This window comes from Barbus barbus, assembly GCF_936440315.1.
Source record: "Barbus barbus genome assembly, chromosome: 39".
In the NCBI taxonomy this organism is placed as follows: Eukaryota; Metazoa; Chordata; class Actinopteri; order Cypriniformes; family Cyprinidae; genus Barbus; species Barbus barbus.
In genome coordinates, this window is record NC_136717.1 from 14324374 (window position 1) to 14341205 (window position 16832).

The 16832-nt window shown below is 39.0% G+C and overlaps 1 protein-coding gene across 1 annotated transcript; it reads right to left on the bottom strand.

Annotated features, from left to right (window-relative positions):
• Positions 1–1071: 1071 nt before the first annotated feature.
• On the bottom strand, positions 1072–16122 carry LOC306858778 (protein Wnt-7b-like; the record flags this gene model as incomplete). Its single annotated transcript, XM_079399499.1, has 4 exons — positions 1072–1551; positions 10971–11238; positions 13226–13456; positions 16040–16122. 4 exons carry the CDS (start codon positions 16120–16122, stop codon positions 1072–1074), a joined length of 1062 nt encoding a protein of 353 aa, XP_079255625.1.
• Between the last annotated feature and the right edge of the window lie 710 nt (positions 16123–16832).

Genomic DNA, 16832 nt, shown 5'->3' on the forward strand with positions numbered 1-16832 from the left:
AAAGTGCCATATTCTCTACATAAAAAAATATATTTTAACAAATTTACCAGCCATATAACTCGTATAAACAATTTAGATTTTAAAAAACTGCTACTCAAAATATTTCCAGTGACCTTTTAACCGTTTTCAGACCCATAGCTGTATGGTTCATTGGCTCAGGCGGAATATAACTAGACCTTGTGTTGTGCACGCTGGAGCAGTGATGTGGAATCCCATGTCTCTGGCATTCGTGGGAATGGTTTGGTCACTCAAACGGTGGTGGGTCACATTTCTGTTAAGTATGTAAAAGCTCTCGCTCTCTTTCGTTCCCACACATTTACACACTCATGTTTAGAGCATTGCAGCATACATGGCCAAGTCTTTAGATGACTAAAGAAGCTTCTCTCCTCATAAAAAAACTGCTAAATAAGCTCCTTTTACATACGCAATGTCCTATACTGTTTGGGGTTGAGTTTTGGAAGCAACAGATCAGTAGCAATGATATTAGAAGTTCATACTTCTGCGTACCATTATGAGAAATGTACAATATGAACATATTCAGACTTTTTCTCCAAAGAAAAGGAAAAAAGGTCATGTTTTTCAGTGTTCAAACAGATACAGTGTGTCTGAAGCTTTCCAGCGTTTCCAGAGTTGCAAAGTTGCAGCACATTTCTCCTCTTGAACTCCCATTGGGGCTCAGCTGGTGGGACATTTTACAAGTTCTTCTTGCCTTAATTTGAAAAAGATCACTTTTGTGGGCAGTTTAGACTGTCCAATAGGAGTATTGAGTCAATATGTGGTCCTCAGGACAGGCCCCATCTGACCTTTCTCAAGTCTGTGAGAATCTGAGATCTACAAATGTAGCGTTCATATGTTTGCATGAATTCACAAAAAGTCGGTCTGAGGTCAGTGCGTTTTCCTCTGAAGTTCTGGCATCTTCATTATTCATCCCAGTCTCCTTCAGCGGGGCTTTCTTGCATAAAGACTGCCTGATGTGCAAAACAAAGCCACTTGCATTTCTGTTTCAAACACTTTGTTTCTTTCCATTGGCTTCTCGCCTTTCTTTCTTGTCCTTTTAACTCTACCACTTGCTCATTTACAGGTAAACACCTCCATCTTTTCACTGCAGGTGTTACATTTGACGAAGCAGCACCACTGGAACTTGCAGTTGCACTGCCACACGCGTGTGTACTGATGGGTGTTGTGGCCCCGGCCGCAGCACATCAGGTTGCAGCCATCCGTGTGAGGGGATGTGTGGTTACACAGCCGCCCTCTCGTTCCCGCGCTCCCTGTCGCAGCATCCTCCTCACAATAGTTGGGCGAGCGCTCCAAGTAAACCAAGTCTGTGTCGGTGGGCTTTATGTACCCACGGGACTGCTTGAGACGCAGGAAAGATGGCTGCCGAAAACGCGTGGCTCTCACGGCCTCCACCTCGACCGCAGTGGCATAACGCTCTTTAAGGACGTAGCCGATCTCTCGGAATTTCGGCAGAGTCGTCCAACAGGTTTTTGTGGTACATGAGCCGGAGACACCATGACATTTACACTCCAGCTTCATCCGTTCCTCTAGAACCTGCAACAGTAGAGAAAAACCCAGTGTCACCAAATGATTGTGCTTTGTTTTGGAAATGAAAGGTAATGTATGTATTGTAGTGCTGGGCAACGAATAATCACGATTAATCGCATACAAAATAAGATTTTGTGTATATAATATATGTGTGTGTACTGGTGTATATTTATGTATATATAAATACACACATGCATATATATATATATTTAAGAAAAATGTTATGTTTATTTAAAAAATATTTATGTATAATATAAATTATATGAATATATATATATATATATACATGTGTGAATACATGTAAATATTTTCAAAATATATACTGTATGTGTGTGTCTTTATATATACATAATAAATATACACAGAACACACACACATATTATATAAACAAAAACATTTATTTTGGATGCAATTAAGTGTGATTAATCGTTACCCAGCACTAATATATTGACTTATAAAATTAAATAAATATATACATTGTTTTAGTACTTTTATTTGTAATTTTGTAATGTAATTATAATATGTGTAATTATAATTATAAATGTAAAATATTTTACAACTTAAAATATAAAGATAAATTGTAAGCAAGTTATATTGCTTTATTACATTTTATGTTTACAAAATTCAGACATCAATTAAAAATGTATTATATTGGTAACATTTTTAAACTACATTTTATTTATTTGCAATGCTCAGACTTTTACTAAAACATCATGCTATGTGTGTGTATGTATGTATGCATGTATGTTGTAACAATCCTGAAAGATATTATATTTCACATTTTTAAAAAATGTGGTTTATCTGGTTTTTATTTCCTAGTAATACTCGCATAGTATTTTACAATGGGCATGACTTCATCAGAGGCCTCTGAAGCTGTGGTGCGAGTGAATTCATGCAGCTGACGGGTAAGGGAAATTCTTGACATTTTATTTTGACTGTTTTCAGCAATTTGAACCAAAACCCATTATTCAATACGTCCTGAGCAATGTTTCAGTGTGCAATGCCAGATATCTGTCAAAACTAAGAGGAAAAAATATGTTTTAGCCAAATCATACCCTGTAATTTTCTCTACCTTCCGAAGGGCCACATCAAAGAACGAAAGAAATGTCCATAATTCTCAAGTCCCCATTTATGTATATGGTTACATTTGAGTTAAAAGCAGAACTATTTGGCTGTTTGATGTGTTACTGATATGTTCAACAGACAGCGGTACGTGATAGTTGACATTTACCCGTTTAGTTAAATGTTAATATTCCCCTTCAGTGAGAAGGATTTGAGATTCAGTAGTAATGTTCCTATGTGTTTGCCCCTCAAGTCTTTAATCCCTCTGTTTAAAAGCAGTGTATTACAAATCATGGGTTCTATGAACTAAATCACATGGAAACATGGTAATTCTTTGCTGCATGAATTTTGTATATATGCAGGTGCATCTCAAAAAATTGAATATGAAAAAGTTCATTATATTTTGTAACTTGTTTAAAAAAGTGAAATGTTCATGTATTCTAGATTCATTGCATGTAAAATAAAACATTTCAAAAGTTCTTTTTTGTTTTAATTTTGAAGATTAGAGTTTACAGATCATGAAAGTCAAAAATCCAGTATCTCAAAATTTTTGAATATTTCCTAAGAGCAATAAAAAAAAAAAGGATTTACAAAACTGAAAAGTTCTTCTTTAAAGTGTGTTCATTTATGCACTCAATACTTGGTCGGGGCTCCTTTAGCACAAATTCAAGCATCAGTGAGGCGTGGAAGCGATCAGCCTGTGGCACTGCTGAGGCACTATTGAGCCTTCAGCTCGTCTGGATTGTTAGATCCACTGTTTCTCATCTTTCTCTTGAAAATATCCCATAGATTCCATATTGGGTTCAGATCAGGCATGTTGGCTGGCCAATTAAGCACAGTAATATCATGGTCAGCAAACCACTTGGAAGTGGTTTTGGCACTGTGGGCAGGTGCTAAAGTCCTGCTGGAAAAGGAAATCAGCATCTCCATAAAGCTTGTCAGCAGATGGAAGCATAAAGTGCTCAAATCTCCTGGTAGACAGCTGCATTGACTTTGCACTTGATAAAACACAATGGACCAACACCAGCAGACGTCACGGCACCCCAAATCATCACTGACTTCAGAAACTTCACACTGGACTTCAAGCAGCTTGGATTCTGTGCCTCTCCAATCTTCCTCCAGACTCCAGACCTTGATTTCCAAGTGAAATGCAAAATTTACTTTTATCTGAAAAGAGGACTTTGAACCACTGAGCAACAGTCCAGGTCTTTTTCTCCTTAGCCCATGTAAGATGCTTCTGACGTGGTATGTTTCAGAAGTGGCTTGGTAACCCATTTCCTGAAGACGTCTGAGCGTGGTGACTCTTGATGCACTTACTCAAGCTTCAGTCCACTTCTGTGAAGCTCTCACAAGTGTTTGAATCGGCTTTGCTTGACAGTATTCTCAAGCTTGCGGTCATCCCTGTTGCTTGTGCACCTTTTCCTACCCAATTTCTTCCTTCCAGTCAACTTTACATTTAGTATGCTTTGATACAGCACTCTGTGAACAGCCTCCCCTTTCAGTAATGACCTTCTGTAACTTACCCTCTTTGTGGTGGGTGTCAGTGATCGTCTTCTGGACCATTGCCAAGTCAGCAGTCTTCCCCATTATTGTGGTTTCAAAGAACAAAAGATACCCGGAACTTATACTGTAGGCATGGTCATTCAATGAAATTGAAACAATTAGTGAAATGTAAATATTCTAATATTTTGAGATACTTTTGACTTGCATGAGCTGTAAGCTCTAATCATCAAAATTAAAACAAACTTTTGAACTATTTTACTTTACATGTAATGAATGTAGAATATATGAAAGTTTCACTTTTTGAAATAAGTAACAAAAAAAGAGAACTTTTTCTCGATATTGACTTTTTTTTAAAATGCACCTACAGTATCTCGCAGAAGTGAGTACACCCCTCAAAGTTTTGTAAATATTTTATTATATCTTTTCATGTGACAACACTGAAGAAATGACACTTTGCTACAATATAAAGTAGTGAGTGTACAGCTTGTATGACAGTGTAAATTTGCTGTCCACTCAAAATAACTCAACACACAGCCATTAATGCCTAAACTGTTGGCCACAAAAGTGAGCACACCCCTAAGTAGAAATGTCCAAATTGGGCCCAAAGTGTCAATATTTTGTGTGGCCACCATTATTTTCCAGCACTGCCTTAACCCTCTTAGGCATGGAGTTCACCAGAGCTTCACAGGTTGCCACTGGAGTCCTCTTCCACTCCTCCATGACGACATCACAGAGCTGGTGGATGTTAGAGACCTTGCGCTCCTCCACCTTCCGTTTGAGGATGCCCCACAGATGCTCAATAGGGTTTAGGTCTGGAGAGACATGCTTGGCCAGTCCATCACCTTTACCCTCAGCTTCTTTAGCAAGGCAGTGGTCGTCTTGGAGGTGTGTTTGGCTGCCGCTGCTCTCCGGTATTTTATTATATTATTTTTATCTAAAATTAAGCCTAATTTTGAGGATATTTTATGCCCTTTGATCGAGGAGATCTCACCTGATTATTGTTGGGTACTTTCATGGTTGAATGAGTCGGAGGATCTGAATGCGTGGATCTATTGAGATCCGTTTGGTGAACTTGAACGTGGAGGAGTGAATCCAGATTGAAATGTGGTGTTATATCATTTGCACACTGGTGTGCTGGAGTTCTACTGTTTGTTCTTCAAAGTGGAGTCTCTTTGTCGTTCCCGGTGTGGATAATTCTCCAAATATGGTGCTTAAATACTCTTCGGTGGATTTACAGAGACTAAATTCGTTCTGCCGTCTCTCCGGCGGAACTTACAACCGCTGCGCCGCATTGGGAATTACACGCTGCCACAGGTACATCCATCGTGGATCTCGCCGTGACCCCCTTGTGAGGACTTCGACTGTGTCTCAGGATAATTATCCCATCCCGGTCATCTGGTCGCCACATCGCCGCTCTTCCATTAGATCAAATGGTAAGAGTCAGAGTGTCAATCTTGAAAACATTAGTTTGCTCAAACACGCGCCTCTCAGATCTCGGCAGTCTGTTTGCCCTGCTACTGTAAAGATGGCCTTAGTGAATGCAAGGTCAATATCGAACAAATCTTTTATTTTAAATGACTTGTTTACATCTCACTTCCTAGACTTTTTATTTGTGACTGAGACCTGGTTAAAACAGGGTGACTTGATGCCTCTTGCCGAGATTGCGCCTCCTGACTGTGCTTTTCTCAGTTCTCCACGGGCCTCTGGACATGGTGGTGGAGTTGCAACAATTTTTAAAAACTGTTTCAAATGTAAGCCTGTACCTACGGACACCTTTTCTAGCTTTGAAGTCCAGTTACTGAAGGTTGATTTAAATGGTCCTATGCTATGTGCTCTGATTTACAGACCCCCTAAATACAATAAGGATTTTATGCAACAATTTTCTGATTTTCTCTCTGATCTGGTGACTCGGGCTGATAGACTATTGATTCTTGGGGATTTTAACATTCATCTCTGCTGCCCTTCTAAAACGTTGGTCAAAGAATTTGTAACTATTTTAGAGTCTTTGAACTTTGTACAATCTGTATGTGGTCCAACTCATAATCTGGGTCACACACTAGATTTGGTTCTGTCTCGTGGCTTTTTGATTTCAAAACTGGAGGTTATTGATGCGTGTTTGTCTGACCATTATCCTATTTTGTTTGAATCTGAGTGCTTTCTCCCGTCTTCTATTTGCCCTCAGCCTTCATTTCTCTCTCGAGCTATTCACTCAAATACTGCAAATTTGTTTTCTGAACATTTTTCTTCACATTTTAATAATAATTTTCTGAATGAAACGGATACTGAATGCTTGACTGAGATATTTTATAAAGCATCCTCTATATCTATGGACGCTGTTGCTCCGCTTAAGCGTAAAAAGATGAAGGTTGCTGGCCAGCCGTGGTTAAATGATGACACCCGCGCTTTCAGACAAGAGTGTCGAAAAGCGGAGCGAAAGTGGAAAAAAGATAGGCTACAGATTTCATTTGACATTTTAAAATCAAGTCTGTTCAACTATCAAACGGCAGTAAAACAGGCAAAATCAAATTTCTTTTCTCAATTAATTTCTGACAACGCTAAGCGACCAAAAGTCCTGTTTGATACGATTGACTCTATTCTAAACCCGACCACGAATATTTTATCTGAGGCCTCTATTGAGCTTTGTGAAGATTTTTTAAAACATTTTACTCAAAAAATTGCTGATATTAGAAGCTCCATTGTTCCATCTGAACCATGTCACTTGCAACTGCCCTGTCCTATGAGTTGTCTGTCTAACTTTAAACCTGTCTCTCCAACTCAGCTAGCTGATATTATCTCTACTATGAAGTGTTCAGGTTCTAAGTTAGATATTATCCCGGCTCGTCTTTTTAAGGATGTTTTCTCTACCATTAGTCATATGGTAACCGCTATTATAAACAGCTCTCTAGCCAAAGGTGTCGTTCCAGCTAGTTTTAAACATGCAATTGTGGAACCTATGTTGAAAAAACCTCAACTTGATCCAGAAATGTGCAGTAACTATCGACCGATCTCTAAACTGCCTTTTATCTCTAAACTTTTAGAGAAAGTAGTTTTCTCACAGCTCCAGTTTTATTTGAATTCTTTTAATATTTTGGACACGTTCCAGTCTGGCTTTAGATCGTTACATAGTACTGAGTCAGCTCTGTTGAGGGTTACAAATGATATCTTGCTTGCTCTAGATTCAGGCTCTTGTGTTGTGCTGGTTTTGTTAGACCTGAGCGCTGCATTTGATACCATTGACCACAACATTCTTCTTGAAAGGCTAGAATATATGGTAGGTGTCAAGGGCACTGTACTAAAGTGGTTTGCTTCCTACCTCGAAAAGAGGACTTTTTCTGTAAATTTAGGAAATTGTTCCTCGCCATCTGCGCCTGTTTTGTTTGGTGTGCCCCAGGGATCTATTTTGGGATCTTTATTGTTTTCCCTCTATATGCTCCCCTTGGCCCTCATTTTTCAAAAGTACAACATTTCATATCACTGTTATGCAGATGATTCTCAGCTTTACCTCCCAGTAAGGCTTGACACCACTGCTCCATTTGATGTGTTATTGGAATGTGTAGATGATATCAAGAGGTGGATGACAAATAATTTTCTGCAGCTAAATGAGGATAAAACAGAGGTTTTAATTCTGGGTTGTCCGGCAGATTTCTCTCCTGCTTTGAAAGCCCAGTTAGGTCCTCTCTCAACGAATGTATGCAAACAAATCAAAAACCTTGGAGTGATCTTTGACTTTTCACTATTCTTTGATAAACAAATTAGTGCGGTTATTAGAGGAAGCTTTTTCCATTTAAGATCTATTGCAAAGTTGAAGAACCTTCTTTCAAGCAAAGATTTAGAAGTTGCAATTCATGCATTTGTAACATCACGATTAGATTATTGCAACTCTCTTTATTGTGGTCTTCCTCAATCTTCACTATCTCGATTACAAATTGTGCAAAATGCAGCTGCAAGACTGTTGACTGGGTCTAAAAAGAGGGATCATATTTATCCTGTTTTGGCATCCCTTCACTGGCTTCCCATTAAGTTTCGAGTTGATTTTAAGATTCTTATGTTTGTTTATAAGGCGTTGTCTGGCTGTGCACCAAGGTATATCTGTGATCTTATTGTGCCATATTGTCCTGCTAGGGCACTCAGATCTTCAGATCACTTGCTTTTAAATGTGTCACGAAGTCGCTACAAATTAAAGGGTGATCGGGCCTTTTCTGTGGCTGGGCCTAAGCTTTGGAATGCTCTTCCTTATCATGTGAGGTCTGCTTCTTCATTGGACATTTTTAAATCTACTCTGAAAACACATTTTTATTCCTTAGCTTTTGGAAATTTGTAATTGTTGTTTTTTATAGTGTAGTCCTGCTATGCACTATGTACAGCACTTTGGATCAATTTTTATTGTGTTAAATGTGCTTTATAAATAAAGGTTGTTGTTGTTGTTGTTGTTGTTTGGGGTCGTTATCATGTTGGAATACTGCCCTGCGTCCCAGTCTCTGCAGTACATGTTGGCATTCATGGTTCCCTCAATGAACTGTTGCTCCCCAGTACCGGTAGCACTCATGCAGCCCCAGACCATGACACTCTCACCACCATGCTTGACTGTAGGCAAGACACACTTGACTTTGCACTCCTCACCTGGTTGCCGCCACACATGCTTGACACCATCTGAACCAAATAAGTTTATCTTGCTCTCGTCAGACCACAGGACATGGTTCCAGTAATCCATGTCCTTAGTCTGCTTGTCTTCAGCAAACTCTTTGCGGGCTTTCTTGTGCATCATCTTTAGAAGAGGCTTCCTTCTGGGACAACAGCCATGCAGACCAATTTGATGCAGTGTGCGGCGTATGGTCTGAGCAATGACAGGTTGACCCCCCACCCCTTCAACCTCTGCAGCAATGCTGGCAGCACTCATACGTCTATTTCCCAAACGCAACCTCTGGATATGACGCTGAGCACGTGCACTCAACTTCTTTGGCCGACCATATCGTGGCCTGTTCTGAGTGGAGCCTGTCCTGTTAAACTGCTGTATGGTCTTGGCCACCGTGCTGCAGCTCAGTTTCAGGGTCTTGGCAATCTTCTTATAGCCTACACCATCTTTATGTAGAGCAACAATTCTTTTTTTCAGATCCTCAGAGAGTTCTTTACCATGAGGTGCCATGTTGAACTTCCAGTGACCAGTATGAGAGAATGAGAGCGATAACACCAAATTTAACACACCTGCTCCCCATTCACACTTGAGACCTTGTAACACTTAACATACTTTTAGAGAGACTGGAAAACTGCGTCGGGCTTTCTGGGATGGCACTCAAATGGTTCAGGTCATACTTAGAAGGGAGAGGTTATTATGTGAGTATAGGAGAGCATAAGTCTAAGTGGACGGCCATGACATGTGGAGTCCCACAAGGCTCAATTCTTGCACCGCTCTTGTTTAACCTGTATATGCTCCCACTAAGTCAGATAATGAGGAAGAACCAAATTGCCTATCACAGCTATGCTGATGATACCCAGATTTACCTAGCCTTATCTCCAAATGACTACAGCCCCATTGACTCCCTCTGCCAATGCATTGATGAAATTAACAGTTGGATGTGCCAGAACTTTCTTCAGTTAAACAAGGAGAAAACTGAAATCATTGCATTTGGAAACAAAGATGAAGTTCTCAAGGTGAATGCATACCTTGACTCTAGGGGTCAAACAACGAAAAATCAAGTCAGAAATCTTGGGGTGATTCTGGAGACAGACCTTAGTTTCAGTAGTCATGTCAAAGCAATAACTAAATCAGCATACTATCATCTCAAAAATATTGCAAGAATTAGATGTTTTGTTTCCAATCAAGACTTGGAGAAACTTGTTCATGCCTTTATCACTAGCAGGGTGGATTACTGTAATGGTCTCCTCACCGGCCTTCCCAAGAAGACCATTAGACAACTGCAGCTCATCCAGAATACTGCTGCCAGGATTCTGACTAGAACCAGAAAATCTGAGCATATCACACCAGTCCTCAGGTCCTTACACTGGCTTCCAGTTACATTTAGGATTGATTTTAAAGTACTTTTACTCGTTTATAAGTCACTCAATGGCCTAGGACCTAAATATATTGCTGATATGCTCACTGAATATAAACCAAACAGACCACTCAGATCATTAGGATCGAGTCAGTTAGAAACACCAAGGGTTCACACAAAACAAGGGGAGTCTGCGTTTAGCTATTATGCGGCCCGCAGTTGGAACCAGCTTCCAGAAGAGATCAGATGTGCTAAAACATTAGCCACATTTAAATCAAGACTCAAAACTCATCTGTTTAACTGTGCATTTGAATGAGCACTGTGCTATATGTCCGAACTGACTGCAATATATTTTATGTATAATCATTTTCTTTAAATTTATTTTAAATCATTTTCTATATCATTTTAAAATTCCTTGTTTTTATTATTCTTATTTCCATGTTTTTATTGATTTTAATGTCTATTTCACTTTCTTTTATGTAAAGCACTTTGAATTACCACTGTGTATGAAATGTGCTATATAAATAAACTTGCCTTGCCTTGCCTTGCCTTGCCTAACGAGTCGCATGACACCGGGAGAGAAAATGGCTAATTGGGCCCAATTTGGACATTTTCACTTAGGGGTGTACAGACTTTTGTGGCCAGCGGTTTTGACATTAATGGCTGTGTGTTGAGTTATTTTGAGGGGACAGCAAACTTACACTGTTATACAAGCTGTACACTCGCTACTTTACATTGTAGCAAAGTGTCATTTCTTCAGTGTTGTCACATGAAAAGATATAATAAAATATTTACAAAAATGTGAGGGGTGTTCTCACTTCTGTGAGATACTGTATATGTATATTACTCTATACAACTTTTCTTCCATACCTTTCTTCCTGCTTCGTTATTGTGCAGGTTCATTAGTCTCCTTGCATTTTTTTTAATCTCTCGGGCGTCCACAAAGCGTCTGGAGAACTCCACTCCGTATTTGACGTCTGCCGAGCAGCCGCCCCATTTCCAGCCCTCCTCCTGGTCGTGATAGCCCTGCTTTTCTCTGTCACAGCCGCAGTGGCTCAGGTTGCCCTGACTGCAGGCTGCTGTCACAGCATGAGCAACACCGGCTGCTGTGACGGCGTAGGTAAATGCAGCCTCCTTGCTACCTAGGAAGAAGAGAGTAGAACCTCTGAGATGATTTGACACCATTGACGTCCCAAAGTCCATGCCAGTGAGTGCATCCCACTCAACCCTGTAGCAACTCCATTTACTAGCAGGGTCTAACTTCCAATGTGAAGCAGCAAAAACACACTTGACTGTAATTTTTTAAGAAATGGTTAACTGGTTCATGTTTGTTTGATCTGTGATGGAACTAAACTCTGCAGGGAGGTAAATCTCCAGGACAGAACACTCTTGATCTCAAGATTGATGCAAGGAGACTAAACTGACCCCTGCTGGTCGCCCTTTATGAAAAGAGGTTAGCAAGAATGGACTGACCGCTACAAAGATCTCTATATTAATGCATTAATTAACGACCGAATGCAATAGTTTCTCTTTTAATTAAAAACAAACTGTTGCATTGGGTTTTCCGATATGGAGGAATGAATCGTTCTATGCTAAATGGATTTCTGAACGGTTTAGGTTTGTAGCTTCACATTGGCTTCACATTGATCTTTTTGTGTTTTGTGTAAAACCTTTCTTAAAACATAATTATTTTTTAAAATTTAAATATTTTTCAATTATTTTCATTATATTTCCATTTTTCTTATTGCTCTCTTATTATTTATTTATTTATTACCCCCCACCCCCTCTTGTGAAGAGTTGGAACTCTGGTTATCACATTTGCAATTATAGTCAGATCTTGTTCCCAGACTTTAGATGAAGATTAATCATAAAGGTCTGCCAATAATACCGCAATATTTTAGTATACACTGATTTGCGCTTATAGTATAAGCAGGAAATAAATATGAAATTGCTGTTGTTTTCTTTTTTAGGATAATATCCCTCATGAAGATATGCTGGCAGTGAATCTTGTAAAGGCAACAGTGGTTACCCTCTCCATCCTGCAAAATGGAAAAGACCATTAGCATTGTGGTTTTTCTCATAGCTAAAGCCGAAGTCCTATAACTAATCATCAGGTTTGACTGAGCACAAGATATTTCCCTTAAGCCAAGACATTTGAATGCTACAAAGTCTTTGTTTAATTTGACAAGTAATGCGTGCCTGGATCCACTAGTGCATTTTAACTACTGTTATTCTTACCGATTTTGTGGGAAAACCCATTGGCCTTTCAGTAAAGTTCACAATGGCTATTAAATAACCTACGGTTAATCCTAAAATGCCCATTCGAAAATTCAATTTTGAGAATTATGAAATTAGATAAAAAGCAAAGCATTTTAGAAGATTTTCTCTGCTGTAGGTATAGTGTGTCATGCTTTTTATATGTTTGTTTGTTAAATATTTTAGTTAATTTGTTTATGCTTTTAGCTACCAATAAAAGTATAGCACACTCAGTTTTTTATTATTAAAATTGGTGCAGAAATTGAGTAAATGGTCTGTAGATTCCATCCATTCCTAGTTATTGCAATATGAAACTCAACTTTTTTGCTACAGTTTAACAATACAATGGCTTTTCTTTCTCTCACACAAGCAGTTTGCACAACAGAACATAAAAAGCTTCATAGACATTAGGACCCATATATATGCAAGGATAGAGTGCGCCACAGCCGAGAAACATACATTTCCTTGAACAAAAGAAATAAGATTATGTTGTGTAGAGCCAACCAACCCCCAAAAGAGTGATTGTTACCAGGACCATTGAATTAAACACAGCCTCGCACCGCACCCTGACTGTAACAAAACATTTCTGACTGAAAGGCAATTTATATCGGAGTGCTATATTAAAAAACCCTATTACTGTGTGCTCTCCTGGTTGGGGATCTCACAAAGTCGCCGATGCCATTTGTGTGTGTTTGTAACTGTGCAAATGTTTCGTTGAAAGATTTTTTTAAAGTAATTGTGGACAGATTGCGTCCACTTTAACCTCTTGTCGTCTTACTTGTTTCGCAGAGCCACACTCCAACAGAAACAAATCGCAGCCAAAGCAACACTTACACACACACAAGCACAGCTCACGGGGCTGCACCTACTGACCTACTCTCAGCTCTTGCCCAAAGACGGTCCTCTCGCCAAGGGCAGAGCAGTTCCATCGTCCGTAGCGAAACTGATACTGGCACTCGTTGATGCCCAGCTGAGCGCCCTCCCCAATGATGATGATGGCATCTGGGCGGCTCTGGCAGATGGCGCGCTGTCGTGGGGCCAGGCCGGGGATCTTGTTGCAGATGATGTTTGCGCCCAAAGCCACGACTGAAGACAAAGCCCTTTGGAGGAGACCAAATACACTCATGTCAGCAGCTGATGTAGACCAGGTATTCAAGAAATGGGGACAGTTCACCCAAAAATGGAAATTCTGTCATCATTTACTCAACTCATGTTATTGCAAACCTGTATAACTAAAAACTCAGTGGGGTCCAGTGCTGTTTTGGACCCCATTGACTTTTACTGCATGAACAAAAGCAGTTAGAACATTCTTTAAAATATCATCTTTTGTGTTTTCCAGAAGAAAGAATAACATGAGACTGAGTAAATGACAGAATTCTCATCTGAAATCTCTTCAGCACTTCATTTTCTTGGTTAGTGGACTGCAACTGTTTAAGATGCTTAGTGTTTTAGAAGATATATTTATAGTGCTTCTAAAAGGTTTGTATAAACCCTTCAAATACCCTGATGATTTAACTGCACTCTGCCAGACGGTTTCCTCACAGACATTTCCATCTTTTTCAATACACTACAGGAAACATTTAAAGGATTGTCTTAACTATAATGAAAGAATTTAAGAGCGTCTCATGACTCATTTAAAACAGAACAACAAACAACTCAAAGTTCATGAATCAAGGCTTTTACAGGCTAGCGTGGAACTGAACTTGATTTAAAATGCAATGGGTTCCCAAATAATGTCTAAACAAATCAGAAGGCTAACCGTAAACTATTCTACAGACAAAAACCACATGATCACAGAATATATAGCCCATAAAGTGAAACCACACACAAATGTGGGTTATTCTTGTAAATCAAGCCGTCTGTTCTGCTGTTCTTAAACAAAGTGAACCCCAGTGTTAGTCTATTGACTAACAACTTAGATAACACGATCCAGAAAAATATTGAGCTATTTTAATGGATTAAACTATTCCTGACACAGTGGGGGATGTTGGTACTAATGATTGCAAGATGAAATCCTATTTTAGAGCATTACAACAAATGTCCTGATACAGATTTGGAATAAACACATTTGAGCCAAGAAAGCCAGGCTTGAGAGGAGCTACCAAAACTAGAGTGTCCATTCATCAGTCACAATAACAGCTTAGCATTCTTGTTCTTGTAACACGAATGCTATTTAATAGCATCTGAATACAGGGTAACTTTAAAAGGATTTTTTTTAAATGGTCTGGTCTGAGGAAAATCCATGAAGAACATTTTAAATAGTCTACTCTACAGGCTACCAAATGAGCTACGAATCAGAGAACAAAATGTAAATTTGACAAACTCCAAGTCAAAGCTTTAAATAATGCTGACCACTTCTGACCAGAATCTATTTAAAGTAAATTTATGGTCTACACGTATGTTTGAAATGTGTGGCTGAGTAATTTCTCCACAGTCTGAACTTTAGTGCAAATAAAAGATTCACTCTTTTCCAGCCACATCTTGCACATCTCTCCCTCCGTTTTTTTTTTTCAAATGCAGTTTTCCAATTATAAACATTTGAGATCAGAACATGATGTTGTAACTAGTAAAACATTATCCTCACACTCTAACAGCAAATGAATGAAAGGTAATCTCATCAATTTTGACTGAATGAACTGGTTTGTACAGGCATGACAAGTTTAGCCTATAACTGGGTGGTATGAATGTTATATAACTGGAAATCTGCTCATTTTAATAAGTACTTGCAGTAAGAACTTCACCGTAAAAATACTGTTTTGGGAGGTGTTTTGCTGCCTGTATATTATTGTGTAACTAACTGATATGCTAACTACTAAAATCTGTTTTGTAACTCAAAATATAGGCTACTATTAAACGCCGTAATAATGCAGGTGGTAAAGGCAGATAATGACTTAAAATTCATCAAAATGTGCCTTCTCACCAGCAATAGCTAATAAACCTGCATTGCACATGTAGTGTTATCCACACAAAAACAAAAAAACACCATCAGTGCAACACAGGACACTTAAAATGCAATAAACATGAACTAATCAACCATACTGTGCATAACTGTTACCAAAACCAATAAACATAACTATTTAAGATATTAACATTTGTGGGAATTTACTATATACACTTAGCCATACTTTATTTAATTAACTTCAACGTTTTAAAGTAAAAGAACATGTAATGTTGTGTTGAATGTAATAGATTTTGTTAGGAGATAAGTATGGTAATTAATATTGTTTACTTTCGAAAACTACAATTTTACAGTAAATTATATTGTGTGTTAATTACACTTGCAGTTAATTCACATCTTTTACTGCACAATTTTAATTATTACTTAAATTAGTACAAATTTTACAGTGAATGGATTCTGATACATTATTGTCTTTTTTTTAAATAAAACATTTTAAGTATATATGCTGAATGGCTCCTTATATTGTCACGCGCAATTCAGCATTTGCTTCTTAATTAAAGCACACAATTAAAGCACATCGTGTAACACAGCAGGTGCACTAAAAGGCATTTCCAACATCTGCGGAAATAATGATTTGTTTGCATTCTCAAAAACCATTCAAATCTTGCAGTGCAATAACCATAATCCCTTTAATTTAACATGAATTGCGCTTGACTGTTGTGCCAAAAACGTCGACAGGATATTAAATGTTAGAATAAAAATGAAAGCAGTAGTTCAAACCTACAGGTAGCTGCCGCTGGTGAGGATGAGGAAGATCTGGGGGTAGTAGACTGACAGCAGTGCACCGCAGGATGAGATGCTGCGCATGGCGAACTTCTGAAGTCACGCTGCTGCTCGGTGAGCTGTCCGATCCGTCATCTCCTGCGCGATACAGGCTAATTCAGAGTCTGCTCCCCGCCGCGGGCTGACGGCTGATTTTAGGGATTTTGGGTTTCGTGTTGGGGGGGGGGGGGGGATTTTGGACACTCTAGTCCGCCCACCTTTACGGGCACGGTTGAGTGACATCTCCGCCTATTTGTGATATATTGCGCTCAATGTCAGAGAGATTGATGAGATATGAATCTGGATCGAAACCGCTTCTGTTTACTTTTTGTAAGACACAAAAAGTGAAAGCACAGTCATAAAGTGTTCTGCTTTGGCAGACTACTATCATTTCAGTAAATGATGCATGCAGCTTCTCTCATCGCTGTAGATGGCAGGCATGGGTCATCAATCGGAGCTATGCGAATTATGAGGGGTTTGGGGAGGTCTGAGCCCCCTAATTAAGGTTTGAACCTTCTCAATTCTACATTCAAACGTATAGATCGATTCTTGTTACATGTATTACAAGTACAAAATCGCTGTATGTCAACAAAACGTGCTAATAAGTAGCCTACAAGTATGTGTTTATTTATTGCTTTATTTCACATTTACCTGACTCATGTATATCAATGCTGTGTTTTGTTTAAAAAGTTCGCTAAAAAGCGATGTTCTTGTCCTTGTGGCGCCAAATCAGACGTAGTGCGCGAGGCGAAATC